Here is a 17,053-nt window from a genome sequence, read left to right as displayed (position 1 = left end):
AGTTTCACAATTTTTTTATTTACCACAAATAGGCACATCAACTGTGCTCGGTAGTATGAAATGGTTTGTCATTTTTTGTTGCATAAAATGTTTCCTAAATAACAGACAGACTTTAATCAAGTAATTGTTTTCATTCCAGTGGTTCCATGACCTCCAATACAATAACGCGAGGTCCTGTCATCACCAGTCTGGTGACCGTCCTGTAGTCCAGGTTAAGAACACACTTTCCATTCACCTGGAACACAAACTGCTGCACCTAAAAAAATTATGTCACATGTCTGGGTTATATTTGTGTCTTGACATTCAATTTAAGCATTGTATCAAGTCATAAGAGGATGATTTTCATACTGAACTTGTATTAAGTTATTTCACCTTTACTCCAGCAGCCGCTGCAGGACTTCCAGGGTCAACAGCTTGTACATAACAAGGAGCCATGCCTCTGACAACAACACCCCAGCCCAGGGTGTCCCCAATCACCTGGGATCATGGTGAGAGACATTACACTTTAGACTTGTGGATATGTAACTTAATTTCCATTTTAACACAAAATTATTATATTTCCCTGACCATGTAGTGCCTTTATCTATTGTGCATAATTGTCATTTTTTCCATTGTCTGATTTCCAGGTTATACTAAACTAATGCTGTTAAATCCAGGATATGACATGAATGTACCCTTTAAATCGCCCAACATATGTAGAAACTCACCGTCAACACTTTCTTAATGAAGGGCGCACCAGGTGCCAATAACTCTTCACATGTGACATGTCTTTCTAGGACTGTAAGAGCATAGAACTGTTGATCTGCTTCCAGAAGCAACCCAAGGGATAGTAGATACTAAAACTTTTTGGCATTTTATAAATTTTGTGATTTGAATATTAATGACATACTTGCCTGATTTAGGGTTGCATCTCACTACCGAGTTTGAAGACAGTGGAGCAAGAGGTGGAAAGCCAGCCGGTTGAAGCTGAAGGGAATTCAAGCTGCCCCGGCGTACACTGGTAACCTGTTTCAGGTCTTTACTTGACCCCACTGGATATGGGTTAGTGGAGAAATTATGATAGAATTCACAACAAAGTGCATTTTGCAGAAACTGCTTAGAATTTTGTTTTACCAGACTGAAAAGCACTGTTGTCATCCTGGTGTGAGCTCTTGCGAAGAATAAAGGGACTGTAATGATTGTCCTCCTGGGTGGACGTCACCACCTCATCACTGTGCTGCTCACTTTCATTTAACAGTTCAGAAAGGCGGCGGCGGCGACGAAAATTGATGCAGAACTGATAGAGTAGCCCACTATCAAAGAAGTCATGCTTCTTTGCCACTAGTAGTCGGAAACAACGAAAGTATTAGGCAACAGTGGAACATGTTTTAAGAATGAACGGCATTGTTTCCAAAGAGATATTGCGTGTGTTTGCTTTTGATTGCAAAAGTCTCAGATGGCCACCCACTGCTGGCAGAAACTGCCAGCCCTATATCAAAGGGTAAATGGGTACACCCTCACCGTGCTGAATGATGCTATGCTCCTGCAATGCACGGCACAACTCCACTCCTTGGCGGCGGCTCTCTGTCTCTCCATTTTGAAGGAGCCAGTCAATCAACTGACAGCCAGGGAAGGAGCGCTGATATGAAACCCCATGCTCCTCTCTCATCTGCAGAATGGAGTTTTTTTCTGCAATAAGACTGAAGAAATAGATTTTCTCACATCATCTCACAAATTACAAAACACATAGCTTCCCTAAAGTCAGTTCAACAAGCAGAGTGCAATGATTCTTAATCACTCTAAACTATGTTTAATTGAATATACTGTAGTACAAGGTAAAATTAAAAGAATTGTATTTATTTATTTATTTTTTTTAACTAAAATGATGTTCATCTCAAATTTGATGCCAGCGACTATCAAGAAAAATTGGGACAAGGGCAACAAAAGACAGTAGAGGGTGGGAAATGCCTCCAAAAAACAAACACCTGGTGAAACAACATTAATTGGCAACAGGCCAGTAACATGAATGGGTATAAACAGAGCATCTATCAGAGGTTGTCAGAGTGATGAACTGCTCTCCTTCTTTGTAGTCGTTAACAAATAGAGGATTTCCCCGCCCTGTGAAAATGCTCTGACAATATGTTTTTCAATGTAAATCTGCAACAAATTTGCACATTTCATCACCAATTTTTACTTATCATTGTAAGATTCAGATAATCCGCAAATGTCAGTTGTGTTTCTACCATGCAGAGGAAAAGACATTTATCACGATCCAGAGGCTTTCTTTGGATCTCAGCTCCTCTGAGCTGTACTGATGCGAGGTGGAAGAGTTTCCTGCAGTCTGAAACAAACCTTTCTGGATGTCACTGCCACAGTGTGGGTAATATTCCCATCTGTGAAGGCGTGATGAATAAAATACACATATTCTGAAGCAACACAGCATTCAGCATGACCAGTGCTAAAGTCCAGGTCCAGGTGCTAAATTAGCCTTCCTGCAGTCCAGACCTGTTGAAACAATACATTTGATAAAGGAAATCCTTTAAGTTCCAGTGTGTAACATGCCAGAAATGTAATGTATTATTCTTTTCCTTCATGTAAAAACAGACACAATAAAAATGTCTAGCTTATTAGAATAGGAAATACATAGAAATAGACACTGCGGGTTCCGAAAATTTCATCATGTTGCACAGCCCTGGGACAAGCCATACTTTCCATTTACAGTGCGCTTTTTGTTTCTCAGTCATTGTAGTTTTTCCCGCACTGTTAGAGGGAGAGCATGAGGTGGAAGTATACAACTGGTTCCAAATGGCAGTTTGTGCCACCAGATCTTAATGGATCTTACACACTGGACATTTAACTGTTTGACGAACCAATGGAAATTCTTTATCAACTAATTTTACTTGAAAAAGACCAGAGCAGTCGCTTTCTTCACTTCCCAACCGCTAACTGAGATTTGTTGAAAGAAGTAGTGACATAACACGTTGGTAAACACGTGCCTGTCCCACGTGCCTGTCATTAGCAGTCTAATCACACTCAAAGAAAGGAGATAAGGCACTTTAAAAATTGTTAAAAAAAAAATGTTCTTGCAATTCCATGGTAAACTTCACAGCTCTTACTGTTCATACAGTCGTTGTCCTCGCATGAAGATTTTCACCTCTGTATTGAAGGGAAATGTGCCGTCATCCTTGCGAAAACGGTACAGCAGTTTGGCATCCTTGAAAACAGGCCTCTTATCACAAACTAAGAAAAGGCAGCATACGGTTTGAAATTGTTAGAGCTGCAATCGCGCTTTCATTCATACACAAGGTTTTTAAAGTATGTGTTGGTGAGTCCTGCCTCAGTGCTTCCTTCTCACCATGATGAACAATATCGTTGTCCATGAGATGCTGCATGAGACAAACAGCTATTGCTCGATCCGAAGCCTCCTTATGGCTCACGAGCCAGTCTATGAGCTCCTGCGCCACAAAGCAGTTGGGGTATGTGCGCAAGTGGTACCGTCGATCCTTGATCAGTTTTCCATCATGGAGTCTCATCCTTGACGTGGTGTTCGAATGAGTCATAAGTCTTCACATTAGTCACACACTTAACTACATATTCATTTGTAACCTCATACCTGAGCTGCTCTCCTGCAATCATGACCTCAGCCTTATGTTGCCTTGCCATGGCCTTTCTCCTTATGCTACTTGTTCGCTCCATGTTGTCTCAGGACTGGGGAATAAATGAAGCTCACCTTTCATTATGGAACTTTGTGTTTACAAAACAGCCACTGAAGCACAGTACCCCATTGCTATGAGGGATAGATGTTGTGTATACAGTTTGAAAGAAAGACAAGGAGAAGACATCCTTAGAGAATTGTAATTCGTGTTTTAACGTTTTGCTGTATTGTTACTGCGATTCTCACAGCTTTTTCCTATTGGCTGTTTTGATCATGGATACTGCAGGATATGTTTTACTCTACAGACAGTTATTGTCTGTTTTTATGAAGGCTGCGTTTTCCGACTTTAAATTTCAGTGGTTTGTTTGTTTTAATAGTTAGTCACTTTTAAAATGTCTGTGAATTTAATTTCTGGGTTATCTGTGGTTTACTGGTGTTTACTGTTTGCATTGGATGAGTTTTAACTAGACTTAATTGTAAAGGTTGTTAAATGAATGTCTGTCAACAGACAAGCTGAAAAACATGCCTGGGGCAGCAGTTGTCTTCTGTAGTTTGACATAGGTGTTGAATAGCAGCACAGCTAATGTAGGGGGGTCGTTGGGAGATGAAAGCAACTGGGCCCTCCTCAGCTGATCCTGACAAGCAGCCTCTCTTCTCAGGCAGCATATAAATCAGACCCTTCATGGCTGACCGAAATGCCAACCTTTATCACCTATAAAGCAGCTGTGAACAAGGTTAAATTACTAGCTGTCTGACATAAGAGGTTGATATCCATCTGACTCCTCAAGTGCTGAGAGAGTTGATGATGAATAAATAAATACCGTGTATAGATTACATTTTTTGTTGAGCAGACTTTCACGCAGAGTACCTCTGAGTAATGTGCACTGAGCATCCTACTGTCACAATGGCCTGTTGACATATATTCTGTTCAGTGTCCCTGAGGAGTCCCTGCTCAGTCAAACTGTCTCATCTTCTCTTCTCCTCACAGAAAATATGTATGAAACAGTTGTTTGCCATTCTCATACAGAAATTTCTATTGGTTATGGCTTTGTCCCTTTTGTGTTGTCATTAAAGCTTCCACTTTGGTATCGACTGTGAGGATCTCCTCTGGTCATTCCTAAATGGAGGTTACAATTCAAAAAACAACCACACAGGGGCAGAGATTTACCAGCCAGTGGAGTATAAATTTACAGTTATAGTTACCCATACACACAACTTCCAGAAAACAAGAAATAGATGCAGTAGTTTATTTAGATTTATTTATTCATGTCCAAACATAAAAGGAAGTACAGTAAATAAAAGCAAAAACAGAGTCTGTACAATTCTAACATTCCAAAGCTCTTCTTTGTCTGTTTGCTGCCTTTTGTTCTGTTCTCTATTAAGATGATCCCACATTGCTTCAATAATGCTGAGGTTTTGGCTCTGTGCCATGACTGATAGTGTTCCTATTAGCCAAGTTTTCAGTTAATAGCTCTGTTAATCAACTTTTGGTGCAAAAATTAGATTTTGTGCCCGTCAAAGGATGTCAACTTTGACATTTTTTTCTTTTTTCGTTGAGCCCATAGAATTGGGAACAAATTATGTCTCTTTGTGACAGACTGCAATAAACTGACTCAAACCTGGAGTTAGGGGTCTGTTTTATGCTTGATTCAAAGGTTAGTGTTCAGTGATTTAACAGATACAATTTTGTAAGACCTAAAGAAAGTTTGGAGAACTATTACTCAATATGACTTTAAAGTAGGGCTGGGCAAATATAAAATTCTTTAATCTTAAATTAAATTGGTTTCCTGTGATTAATCACAATCAATCGCATTGTTCTACGCAAAATCCAATAATGAATACAAATTAATTGTAATTATTATCAACCAAAATACAAAGGCTCCGTGTTCATTTTGATTGTGCTGTGATTTTGATCTACCAGGAGCGAGTCAGAGTCAACTTCCTGTCTGTGTCATCCGCGCCAAAACAAAAGCTTATATCAAAAGGAGAAAAAATTCAAAGAATCCAGAGCAGCATATCGTCATATTTTACAGGACCACAACAAAAAATTCAGAGAAAAAATATAACAGAAGATGAAACAAGATGTGACATTGCTGATCGGATGGTGGACATCAGCATCTCCCTGGCTGAGGAGAGCTCCCAGGCCGAGGGGTCACTTTCTAAATCCCTTGCCCCCCGAAACTATGTTGGGGGCTGCATTGAGCCGGGTCCCTTCGCTAAATGGCGAGAGGGTCAAGAGCGTCATCAGAGCAGACTGTCATAGTCTGACCTATAGTCTATTTACTATTATTAACCCGATTAACTATTTAAAAAAAAACATCTTGACAGCACATTGTGGTAATTCCTGTTTTCTGTTGAACTGATATTGGGATTAAAATGTTATTTTTATTTGGCAAATTTAAAAAACAATATTTTAGAAAATACTTCTGCAATAGCAGTGGTTAAGGTAAGGTTTATCTACACAAGAATCAACAATTTTCATGTTTTCACACTACCTTCTCCGTGTTTGTTTAGCCCGCTTTATCCAAGATTATTTTCTTTCCTGACTGTTTCCTGTGACCGCCGCAGCAGGAAGCGACATACTAGGCTCGCTCACGATGGACTTTTTCAAAATAAAAACCCATGAGCAACAGACATTTACATTAAAATGAATAAATAATAAAAACTGTGTTAATAGGAGATAAATGATTGTCGGCAACAATGAATTAATTAGTTACTACTTTACAGCAACACTAGAGAAGTTTGTGGACCGGAAAACTATGTGCCTCTGACTCGTTTTGAAGTACACTGACCTTTGTAAAGCACATTCCTGGGCCTGTAGCGAGCGGGGGCTGAGATACCACAGTGCACGACTTTGGTTTCCAGTCCTGCATCGCAACATCTTGCTTTACGGTTGTTGGCTGCTGAATTACAAGCTCAAGTTAGTATTTAAATCAGTTAAACAATCTAAACTATTGTACAGCTGGTGAGATTGGAAGTTGAAACATAGTTTGATTTTTGTTAAAGTGGAACATGCGCAACATTTTGAACCAACATTAAAACCATTTAAACATGTGAATTATTTTATTGTTACAATCTAAGACAGCCTCAGCAGAAACACCCACCTTGCTGTGAATAACTCAGGACTTTTATTTCAAATATGTGAATGACCTTTGACCTCTCTGTCATCGTCTGTTAATTTTTTTAGATAGTTTGTGAAATCTATAGCTTATTACGAGCCTCCATGTTTGTGGTGAATACAAGTATTTCGAAGATTGATCCCATAGATAGTATGTGAGTCTATATATATGTATGTGTTATAATGGAGGTCATGTGGTCATCTCCTGAAAGACCCCTAAGATATTGGTCCTCACAATGTCTTAAAGGGTTGTGTTTGTTGCGTATGTGTTCCACTGCATCTGAGCTCGCAATGTGATAAAGATGAATGCATATGTGTGTGTTGTAAGTGCATTCCTGTGAGTCTGATCCATGTCTTTGTTGGAATGGGTGAGCTATGTTTGTCTGCATGACATGTTCTCTTGTTTGCCAAATAATGTACGTCTGTTGGAATGTGGTGCTACATTCATCCAACACAAATGTGTCCTAATAATGTGATATAGATGTGTGTTTATGTGTCTGTTTGTGTGAACCTGAAATTGTGTCCATGTGAGACGGAGATCTGTAAGACTGTGTGTAGCTTAGTGTGCACCATCTTTTGTTTTTTCCAATTGAGTTTCTAAAGCTTGTTTAAAGAAATGTGTCCTTCCAATTTGATGCTGAAGAGTGTGTGTGTGTGTGTGTGTGCATGCGTGTGTGTGTGTTCAGGTTCACTTAGAGCTAGAGTTCATTACATGACCTATGATGTCATCCACTCTATCCAGCTCACGTAAATCATTTATTGATTTTGAAAGGGTTAAAAATTGGCACTATTTTTTAAAAACTTTTCAAAAATGGTTGAAGAAATTAAAAAGCTGAATAATAGTTCAGTCTTTTGTGACCTGTTTAAAGTATGAATGGTGTCTCGAGCGGAAATCATGCTGAAGTTGGTAGACAATTCATTTACACTGGGACTAATATAAAAGAAGGGGGGTAAAAAGGTGAATATTTTTAAATGATAAAAGATATAGTAATACTAGTAGATTAGGATACATTATGTCCTGAACGAGCTGAACATTTTGATAGAATGGTATTAAGAGCACAAAGTATACAGCATTAGACACTTGCGCCTCAGTTTACAGGCTGCTAAGCCTTTAGTGGGACTCCTGCAGTGTAGACTACCGACCACAAGAGGTCAGTATTGATCAACCAAGCAGCACAGACTTAAATTAATTAGTTACTGAGTCTTTTGTTTAAACTGATGTCAGAACGTCTTGATGAATAAATAGGCAACAGTTCAGAATATATTACAAACTACTTGTATTCAGTCAGTAAAAACATAAATAATTGATGTTACCGTTCAAATATAGTTAGGTTTAGTATTTTAAGTAGGTATTTGTAATCCCACGTGTAATATGCTTTTTTTTTTGCCAATATTAGTAATGCCCAGTAATTAGTAATGTACATTTGAATGATACAGATTTACATCTAAACAAGCTAACTAAATGTTTATTGTAAAATAGAATGAGACTGTAACAACAAAAAAGCACACACAAAGGCGACATTATGTGCCGCGGTACATAGTTGTACTGTCTGTAGGTTTTGGTCTTATAGGTTTTCATAACAAGGATCAGCTTGTGGGGACAAACTCAGTCCTTCTTTTATGCAAATCGTCGCCTTCAGCGTGTTTTCATTGGAGAACAGCGTGGAGGTGTAGTCTGGAAAGCGTGACATCACACCAATGCAGCTTTATGAAGAAAGTGCGCTTCTCCTGAACAGACTTCGGTTGATCCAGTGTTTCGGAGTCATCCGACTTCTAGGTTGTGGCTCCTCAAGTCGAACAAACAGCGCAACGCTGTGCAGAGTTTGATAAGGTGGGAGCTTGTGTTGAAGATTTGAGTTGATTTTTTCCACGAAAGCTCTTTTTCTTCTTTTTTTCAAAATCCTTTTTTACTGAAATCAAAGTCTGGAAATACGCCTCTTTTTCTTTTTTCCTTTTTTTTTTTTTTTTTTTACAACTGAGTGCGATTTTGCTGACTGTATGAAATATCAGTGGACATTTGGAGCTGTTTGACGAAACCAGCTTGCTTTTCAATTGACCGCGGAGGCGTATTGACATTTGGGGCTGCAAAAGATCCCAATGGATTTCGTGAGCGACTTTGAGTTTATGAAGTTAGGAGTCAAGAAAGAGATGATGCAGGAGTTGGGTCGTTCCTTCATCGGGCCGTGCAGCCAGCTTCAGAGACCAGACTCCGTCTCTTCCACCCCCGCCAGCACACCTTGCAACTCGGTTCCCTCATCGCCAAATCTCAACCCAAACGAGCAGAGAAACAATCCAGGGGGAGACCAGTTCTGGGTACCCAACAACGGAGGCTACCCTCATCAAATGTACCCTCAATCGTTTGGCCTGACACCCGAGGACGCAATGGAGGCCCTCATTGGTGCTACAACACAGCAGGGACACCCATCTGCGCCCCACAGCCACCATCCGCAACCTTTCCAGGCTGAGTACGATGGGTATGGCCACTTGAACGAGCAAGCTCAACATTACCAGGGTCTTCCAGGTCACCACGACATGCAAGGCATCCCCAGCAGTCACTGCCAAGACGCCTATCTCAAAGATGAAATAGGGAGCGAGTCCCCTCAGTCGCCAGAGTCCGAGCATGTCGGAGCGCACGAGCTCCAGCAGCAGTACAGCCGCCACGACAGGCTGTCCAACGCCGATATGCACTTCTCAGACGACCAGCTCGTGTCCATGTCCGTCAGGGAGCTCAATCGGCTGCTCAGAGGCCTCAGCAAGGACGAAGTGATGCGTCTGAAGCAGAAGCGCCGGACCCTGAAAAACAGAGGTTACGCACAGTCCTGCCGCTACAAGCGCGTCCAACAGAAACATATTTTGGAGCACGAGAAAACGAGCCTGGTGTCACAGGTCGAGCAGCTGAAACATGAACTCAGCAGACTGATTCGTGAAAGGGATGCATACAAACTTAAATGCGAGAAACTGTCCGGTGCAAACTGTTACCACGAAACCGGGTCTACGAGTGACAACCCTTCCTCACCTGAGTATTTAATGTGAGTCGGTCTGCTTCCCCCGAAACTGATTCTTTTCCATAAGGGGCCACTCGTGTTGACAGCTCCTCAAGTTTTTAAATCATCTTATATGGACATGTCTTAAATAAATATGACAGTACAACAAGTTATGAATGGATAATTGCAATGAAGCATGCATGCAGGACATGTGTGGGATGTTTTTTTTTTTATTTCTTACAGGCACAGCCTGTGTGTATTTTGTCAGGAGATACTTGAAATCAGAGAATATTTGCTTTTATCGACAAACATATAATCGTTTTGCTTATTCAGTTACTGTTCATCTTCATGTTTTTGTGTTATTTTTTTGTGATTTTGCTTTTTTGAAATTATATTTTGTGTCCATGCTTTCAGAAAACAGAAAATAATCTGAACAAATGATGCGAAAAATCACACTTATATTATTTTTCATCAAGCTGATTCTGCTGGACAGATCCATTCTATATTTTGCTCTTTTTTTAAGATAAGATACAATTACGCAAAAAGAAAGGCAGATTGTTTTTCATCTTCTATGTTTTTTCATTTACTTTGGATCAATAAACCTATTGTGACTTTTTAAAAATGGTGTCTCATCTGCTGACAAATCTTTCTCCTGTCGCTACGGCGATACATTTGCACATTTTTCCACGTTGTTTTCACCTTGGTAATCTAAATTTATGTATTTTTGGAATCTCTTCCAATAACCTCTAATGGTAATTGTCATCATATAAAAGGAAAGAAAGTTCCTTAAAAAAGATCAAAGAAAATACGTTGAATGTAAATTTTGAAACACTCCATGGTTTCGGGGTGTTGCACTGCGTTAGTGTGTGCGTTGTATATGTGAATATGAGAGGAAACAGATTTGTGCAAGCACAGTGATAGTTTCAATATACATTTCTACACTAGAGAAAAAACAAAAGCTCATTTCATGACTTCATTATCATGCTTATAAGTATCTAGTTAATCAGCTGAAAAAGCTCAGAACAATCACAGTGCTGTGCTTTAGTTAGTTTAGTGGTGAATGGTCCTTCCATGACCTTTGCCCTTCATGGAGTGCTGCTTCCTGTGGGACCCCAGCATGTGAAAGCCCAGTGGCCTAACTGGCAGGGGCTGTGGGGCACAGATAAAATGGAGTGGAAATCAGGCTTCCCCTTCGCTCTCTTCCTCAGGCAAACAGATCACCTCTGCATTCATTAACAGAGGAAGATAGAAACAACAACCACAGCACACTGCGCTGTTCTGCTCCACTCAGCTCTGAAGGAACTTTCACACTTGATATGTTGTTTTTTTATTTTTTATTTTCTAATTCCTCCAAGCAAATTTCCTGACCGCAGATCATTCCCAGTTCATGACTACAATAATATTTGGATGACCGTAAGCGTTCCAAGGCCAGTGTGATAATGGGTGATAAGTGGCCACATTGTAAATTGAGTTTATAACCTCTGCGACAGGCTCTGCACAAAATCTTAGAGAGTGTTTTACTGTCAGAGAAGACTTTGTAACTGTTCTCTCCCTTTGTGAGAGTTTAGCAGGGCAGGTGGCTCACCCTGGTCTGGAAACCAGGTTCTCTTTTCATATGTGACCCCTGACAGATTTGACCTCGTCCCTTCTGTTGAGGGAAAGCAGACTCTAAAGTCACAGCACAGGTGCAAAAGCACTTTCCTTCTGAAAACAGGCCTGATCCCTGAAGGTCCGCTCGCTGCGATGGGAGTGTGAGACGTAGTGTTTGCTAACATTGAGCATGTAGCAGGAAATGAGCAGATAGTTCTGGCACATATTGCTCTTCTTTATTTTATTGCTTTTAGGAAAGGTTAATAAATACGTGGCTGTCGTACAGTATCTAATATAAGTCGACATTAACAGTCAGAGTTTATTGGGAAATTGAGGTGCCTCTATTTTAGATATGTTGATTAAAAGTTGATCCACTCTGATAGTTGCTGTCATAAAAGTCAACGTTACCACCATTTTATTTGTTTATTAAAATAATCAGTGACATAGTTATGTTATATTACCATTAGTTTTTGTGACAAAATGACATATTTCTAGATAATATTTATGGTGAATTATATGATCAGCTGGATTCCTTTAACATAATGTTTAACATGAGCTGAAAATACAAATGATACAACAATAAGACTGAATTATCATGTGTAAATACATATTTGCAAATGGAAAATTTGCATGTTATCGACCATGCACTCACTGACAGATTTTAATAGGTGTGGTTTTTGGAACAGAGCATTTCTTTGTGAGCTTGCTTGTGTGATTGTGCACTTGCATACATCACATGTGGATTTCTAAGCAACGGTGGAATAATACAGAAGAAGTGTTGGCGAGGAGAGCGGTTTGTGGTGCTGTGTGACAGTGTGCCATTCTAGAAACGATTAGCCAGCTCTTTTCTCTCGCATGTGATAGGCTGGCGAGCCTGATGTGGGAGCCTCACACCCCCACCCCTCCACCCCCACCCCCTCCCCCTCCTCCCTCTTCGTCGCCACCAACACCCCGAGCCCACAGCGCCTGAGGCTGGCTACTGAGTCAGCAGGAGGGAAAGGTGTCTGCACGGCTGTGGCATCAGAACACGAGAGAGATAGAGTAAAGTAGGAGACGAATAAAGAGCGGTGAGAATGGCTTAGAAAAGACCTGCTTGCATTTTTTAAAAACAGATAGCGAGAATGAACAATTGCCTGGAATTCACTTTTTTAAATGTCAAGCGGGGAATGAAGCAGGTTTATAAGAATCCATCGTCCACTCTTATTTTGTTTCAAAATCCCATCAGCAATAAACCTTTTATTTTAAGAGACTAATAATAGAACAAGTACACTCTAAATTTAACTATAAGTTACATTCAGTCTTTAAACAATGCCTCAGAATGGCAAGTGTTCAGTGAAAACATTTCATCCGAATCAGTTGAGCGTGGTGCCAGCCTCTTGGCCGAGTGCTGGGCTTTGCCAAGGCCTGGCTGCCTCTCAGACAGCGGACGTAGACAGAGGAATGCTGCAGATACTCACCATTGTGAGGGGAGAGGCAGAGGAATGCAGGCTGCCAGGCTGCATACACCAACACCCATGCACACAGCCAGAGGCCTCGAGCCATGAGGGAAGGCCAGGCCAAAAGACCCCACAGTCAAACATCACGTACCACATCCATCTGTGATATCATACCCATCTCCTCTCAGCACTGTTGGTTTGGACCAGCGCGGCTGTCCAAGCGCTGAGTGTCTTGTTAAAGAGCTCCTGACTGACTGTAACAAAAGCTGTTAGAAATTAGATAAGAAATGGAGGAACTATTTGGTCAACTGAGTAGATATTCTTTACTTTCAAACAAACGCTGTTGATCAATCAGTGCATTCAACACTCACAACAATGATTGTCACTAATCCTCTGTGGATAAATGTCAACTGACCAGCCATTTGACCCCCAATAGCAAACCATTTCCAGCCCCAGCCAGTTCTTTCACTGTTGTTTTGCAACAGTAGAGTCTCATACTGACTGATAGTCTACAAGAGTGGCTTCACGTGAACTGCAGAGCAGAGATTGGGATGGAGGACAGGATGGACGAGGTGGCTTCCTCTTTCACTTCCTATATGAGGGTCCAGTCAAGTGACTCTTTGTGAGAGTGTTAGGTTGGATGTCGCAGGAAAACGCAGCTTCGATGGCTGTGGTTTCCGCTCAGGAAGTCCAGTCGTTTCTGCTCACAGTTGTGACACTGTGAATCATGCAGCGATTACACACGCACTCAGACGTTTCCATGGACATGCCTTGCACACACACACACACACACGCATACACAGCCATGCGTATGCAAAAACTGGCTGTCATGTATATGTGCGCTCTCATGCTCCCTCACACAGAGGTCTGTGTTTTTATAAAATCATGTGATTATGACTTTTTTTGTGAGAAATGCATCTTTTTCTGGTTGAGACTGGAATTGGTTTCTTCTGCATGGATTATGACGGCATTTTTTTCCCTATTGCCACATCCTGACAGATTCCACAGTAATTATGGTTGTACTACTGGTAATGACTAAAGTAATCACATGATGGACCAACAGAGTGGATTAATGTGTAGCCCCAAAACTACAATAAAGCTTGCTGTCTTATTGGCTATAATAAAGAATCTGACTTCCTGAGAACTATGTGTTCAACGTGTTTATCCACAGACTCTCATGTATCTGATAGGAAGGCTCTCTGATAAAGAGCTTGTCACGTTTCAGTGGACACTACGGAGGGAAGTGTGACAAAGTCCTGTCACATTACAGGCCCTGGACTTTGGTAAAAGTGCCAAGGGTGATCCACTGTATGTAATAATTATACAGGTTTCTCCCAGCGTGACAGAACTATTATAAAACAGCTATAGCCTGTTAACAGAGGTGAAAAACAGCGTTTACTAGTGTTCACAACAAGGGTAAATTAACAGTGCAGCTGGTGGGAAAATGACTAATCATTTTATATACATTCCAATAATGTCAGCACCTCAACTTTGCTTCCTTCCATGGATACTTGTGATATTCTCTGGTTTCATAAGTGTGGCAGTGCAAGTTTCCTGCAAAAATAAGAAAGAGGAGAAGAGAAAAGAGAAAAGAGAAGAGAGAAGAGAAGAGAAGTCTTTCCCTTTCATTCCCTGCAAGGATTTCCTGTTCTGTTTTATGGGGGTCATGCAGCTGGCAGGCGCCCTCCTGTTTCTGTCTATAATGTTGACAGGGGTCCATTAGTGCACAGTAGAAACACGAGCCACAGAGGTTAAGGCAGAACCCACCCTCCCACCCCTGACAGCCTCTTCCCTTTCCACAACCCCCAGATCCCAGTACACAACCTACCTATCTATAGGGAAGATAATTGTGGCTCTCAGTTGTTGTTGACAAAGCTTTGCTGATTAAGGGTCAACTCCTGCTCTGACACCAGCATGTGTGCTCCAGCAAGTTTAACACAATCCGGAAAGCAGGTCCAGTCCCTACGGACAATATAGTGTCAGTCAAATACTTTCATACGGGAAAGGTTGTGGGAGGTGGGCACTCTGGTTTTTGGGAAAAATACTGCATATGCGAAAATAAACATTCCTGCATGCAGAGAACAAAAAATAAAGACAAGAAAGACAGTCTCTCTCTCCTTTAAGTGCATGTAGAAGAGAAAGGGAGACTGCTTTATGTTGGCAGGCTAAAAAGTAATTAGATTTAGCTGCTTTTAGAGTTATTATTCCTAACACAATGCAAGAAAATACAATATAAACTCACAAAATAGGAAAGTACAACTGTCTCTGCTCATGTACTGTTCAACACCCCTCTTCTTCTTTCTGTGGGTGTTGCTGACATTCGAATATGGCAGCAGTGTCATGCATTTTGGTGAAGTCTAGCAGGCCTCCTTGGAATTGGGTGTGTCACTCTCCCACTAATGTGTCATGTTAACATCTCCCTTGTGTCATAACTCTTTCCCTCAAATTTCTCAGAAGCCCTGTGCTGTACTTAAACCCATGTTAATTTCCCCCCAGCTGATTTTAGGACCGCTGTAGCCTTCTCTGCCTCACATGCAGCTGGAAGCCTTGGCAGAGGACAGTTCACACACCCGTTCTTTGATTTTTCAGCTTTCTTTGTCATCATGTTCAATGCTAAGCCTCTCGCTAAAATAACTGAGGAACAACTAACTGTTTGCTGCGGTCGGACTGTCAGGGAAAGACGTTTGTGGTTGGCCAACACAGAGCTTATAAGGGATCTATTTAAGGGGATGCAGGCCTTTATCCTACAGTGAACCCATGTACAAGTTTGTTCTTTTTGTGACCAAAATACAGGAAGTACTTTGCTCTGGGTTCTTCAATGGAAGAAAAAAAAGAGGACTTAACGTCTCCAGAAAATGAAAGGAAAGGTTAAAAGTAAAGGCAGTGCTATAAATCTGTTTCTAGCACTTTAATCACTGCAAGTGGAAATTCAATTCGTACATATTGCAAGCAATGAATTGAGGAATATGCAATAAATACAATGATAATTTGTTGTGTTAAATCTAATAAGTAACATTTTAGGGGCCTTGAAGAAAGTAAAAAGAAATTGTGAACACATTACCTACTTTATATGAAAATGATGCACTGATGTCATTAGCACTTGCATGGTCACAAACAGCAGACATGGGGTGTTATTGGAATGCCTTTGGAGTCATGGGTCGTAGTAGTACGGATTGGATTCGGTGTTGTTGCAGTGTAAATGATTGATGAAAAAGGATAAAAAAATCTTTGACAAACTTTTGAAAAGTTGGAAGTGTTGCACAGAGAGGTGTGGCTGAAATCTTCATCATCATGAAATCATAGTTGACCCCTTTCATCCGATTTAACATGTTAAATCACTTCTCTAAGCAACTATTTTACATTGTGACTATGTGGACTGAAGAAACCAAAGACCAACTGACAATCATGTTTCAAGGGAAACCAGCTCTGTATGACATTACTGAAAAATGTAAAATTATTTATTATTTTCATTCTATCTGGTCCTCAGATTTTTCTTATTTTTGAATGCACATACTACCGCCCCCTTTTGCACGTGTGAGCTCTGCACATCCTGACCAGTAATTTACAGTTGTCTTTGCACTTTCCTCAGTTGCGATTTTGTTTGCCCAGACACAGGCAACGCAAGGACACCCAGAAGGGGGCCTCTCTTTTTCCACTGATAGATTTTACTAATGAAATATTTCTTGTAAAAATAAGTATTTTTCAGAAATTTCCAATCGTTCCAAGTAGTGTTTACAAAGTGTATTTACCAAAATGGAAGGGAAACATAAATCTTTCACAAATATAGAAAGTTGTATCTACAAATTTGCAGCATGAATTTATTTGCATTTTGATTTGTGCAATCTGGGATTATTACCTTACATCTTACACAGTTTACTTATTTTTTAGGACATTCATTGATTGATGGCAAATGTTTGTCTCACAGTAACCTTTGGTCAGTTCAGAGCTCCATCGTTCTATATCTTTGAAAATTTGCACAATCAATGGCCATGGACAGAATATCTCCCCAAGTTTTGATTTTAATGTCACCAGAACCGACACAGACATTCTTTAGATATTTGACATCACATGTCTCAGATATGTCCAGATTTGTGAAACAATGAGTCCAAAGAGACAGTCATTGTTAAACTGAAATTAGTACTGTGCACAGGATTTTCAATCTCAACTCATTTTCTATTATATTCTGCTAAAAATAAGTAATAAAAACAGAACTTACAGAATAAATTTTAATTGACCAAAGTCTCCTGGCATCATCCATTTGATGTTATTGTCTTGATTTGTGACAAAGTGT

The 17,053-nt window shown here is 40.4% G+C and overlaps 2 protein-coding genes across 2 annotated transcripts; one reads left to right on the top strand and one right to left on the bottom strand.

Annotated features, from left to right (window-relative positions):
- Positions 1 to 78: 78 nt before the first annotated feature.
- Positions 79 to 3,709, bottom strand: LOC140304218 (DEP domain-containing mTOR-interacting protein). Its single transcript, XM_072383203.1, has 9 exons — positions 3,593 to 3,709; positions 3,335 to 3,513; positions 3,096 to 3,219; positions 1,501 to 1,679; positions 1,114 to 1,320; positions 894 to 1,031; positions 708 to 778; positions 373 to 477; positions 79 to 256 (listed from the first exon to the last, which is right to left on the bottom strand). The coding sequence occupies exons 1-9, from the start codon at positions 3,673 to 3,675 to the stop codon at positions 131 to 133; spliced, it is 1,212 nt and encodes a 403-aa protein (XP_072239304.1). The 5' UTR covers positions 3,676 to 3,709; the 3' UTR covers positions 79 to 130.
- Positions 3,710 to 8,653: 4,944 nt separating this feature from the next.
- mafbb (v-maf avian musculoaponeurotic fibrosarcoma oncogene homolog Bb) lies at positions 8,654 to 10,358 on the top strand. The gene has a single exon (XM_072382782.1). It carries the CDS (start codon positions 8,850 to 8,852, stop codon positions 9,783 to 9,785), a length of 936 nt encoding a protein of 311 aa, XP_072238883.1. The 5' UTR covers positions 8,654 to 8,849; the 3' UTR covers positions 9,786 to 10,358.
- Positions 10,359 to 17,053: the final 6,695 nt, after the last annotated feature.

The sequence above is a fragment of the Leuresthes tenuis genome, unplaced genomic scaffold (genome assembly GCF_036924035.1).
Source record: "Leuresthes tenuis unplaced genomic scaffold, fLeuTen1.0.hap1 SCAF_3, whole genome shotgun sequence".
Lineage (NCBI taxonomy): Eukaryota > Metazoa > Chordata > Actinopteri > Atheriniformes > Atherinopsidae > Leuresthes > Leuresthes tenuis.
This window is presented reverse-complemented; position numbering and strand designations above follow the sequence as displayed.

Coding starts and splice junctions, on each gene's coding strand:
- LOC140304218 (XM_072383203.1), bottom strand. CDS start 3,675: ATGGAGCGAACAAGTAGCATAAGGAGAAAGGCCATGGCAAGGCAACAT. Junction 779..893: donor GAGATGCAACCCTAAATCAG/GCAAGTATGTCA, acceptor ATGCTCTTACAG/TCCTAGAAAGACATGTCACA. Junction 478..707: donor TCATTAAGAAAGTGTTGACG/GTGAGTTTCTAC, acceptor CCATGATCCCAG/GTGATTGGGGACACCCTGGG.
- mafbb (XM_072382782.1), top strand. CDS start 8,850: ATGGATTTCGTGAGCGACTTTGAGTTTATGAAGTTAGGAGTCAAGAAA.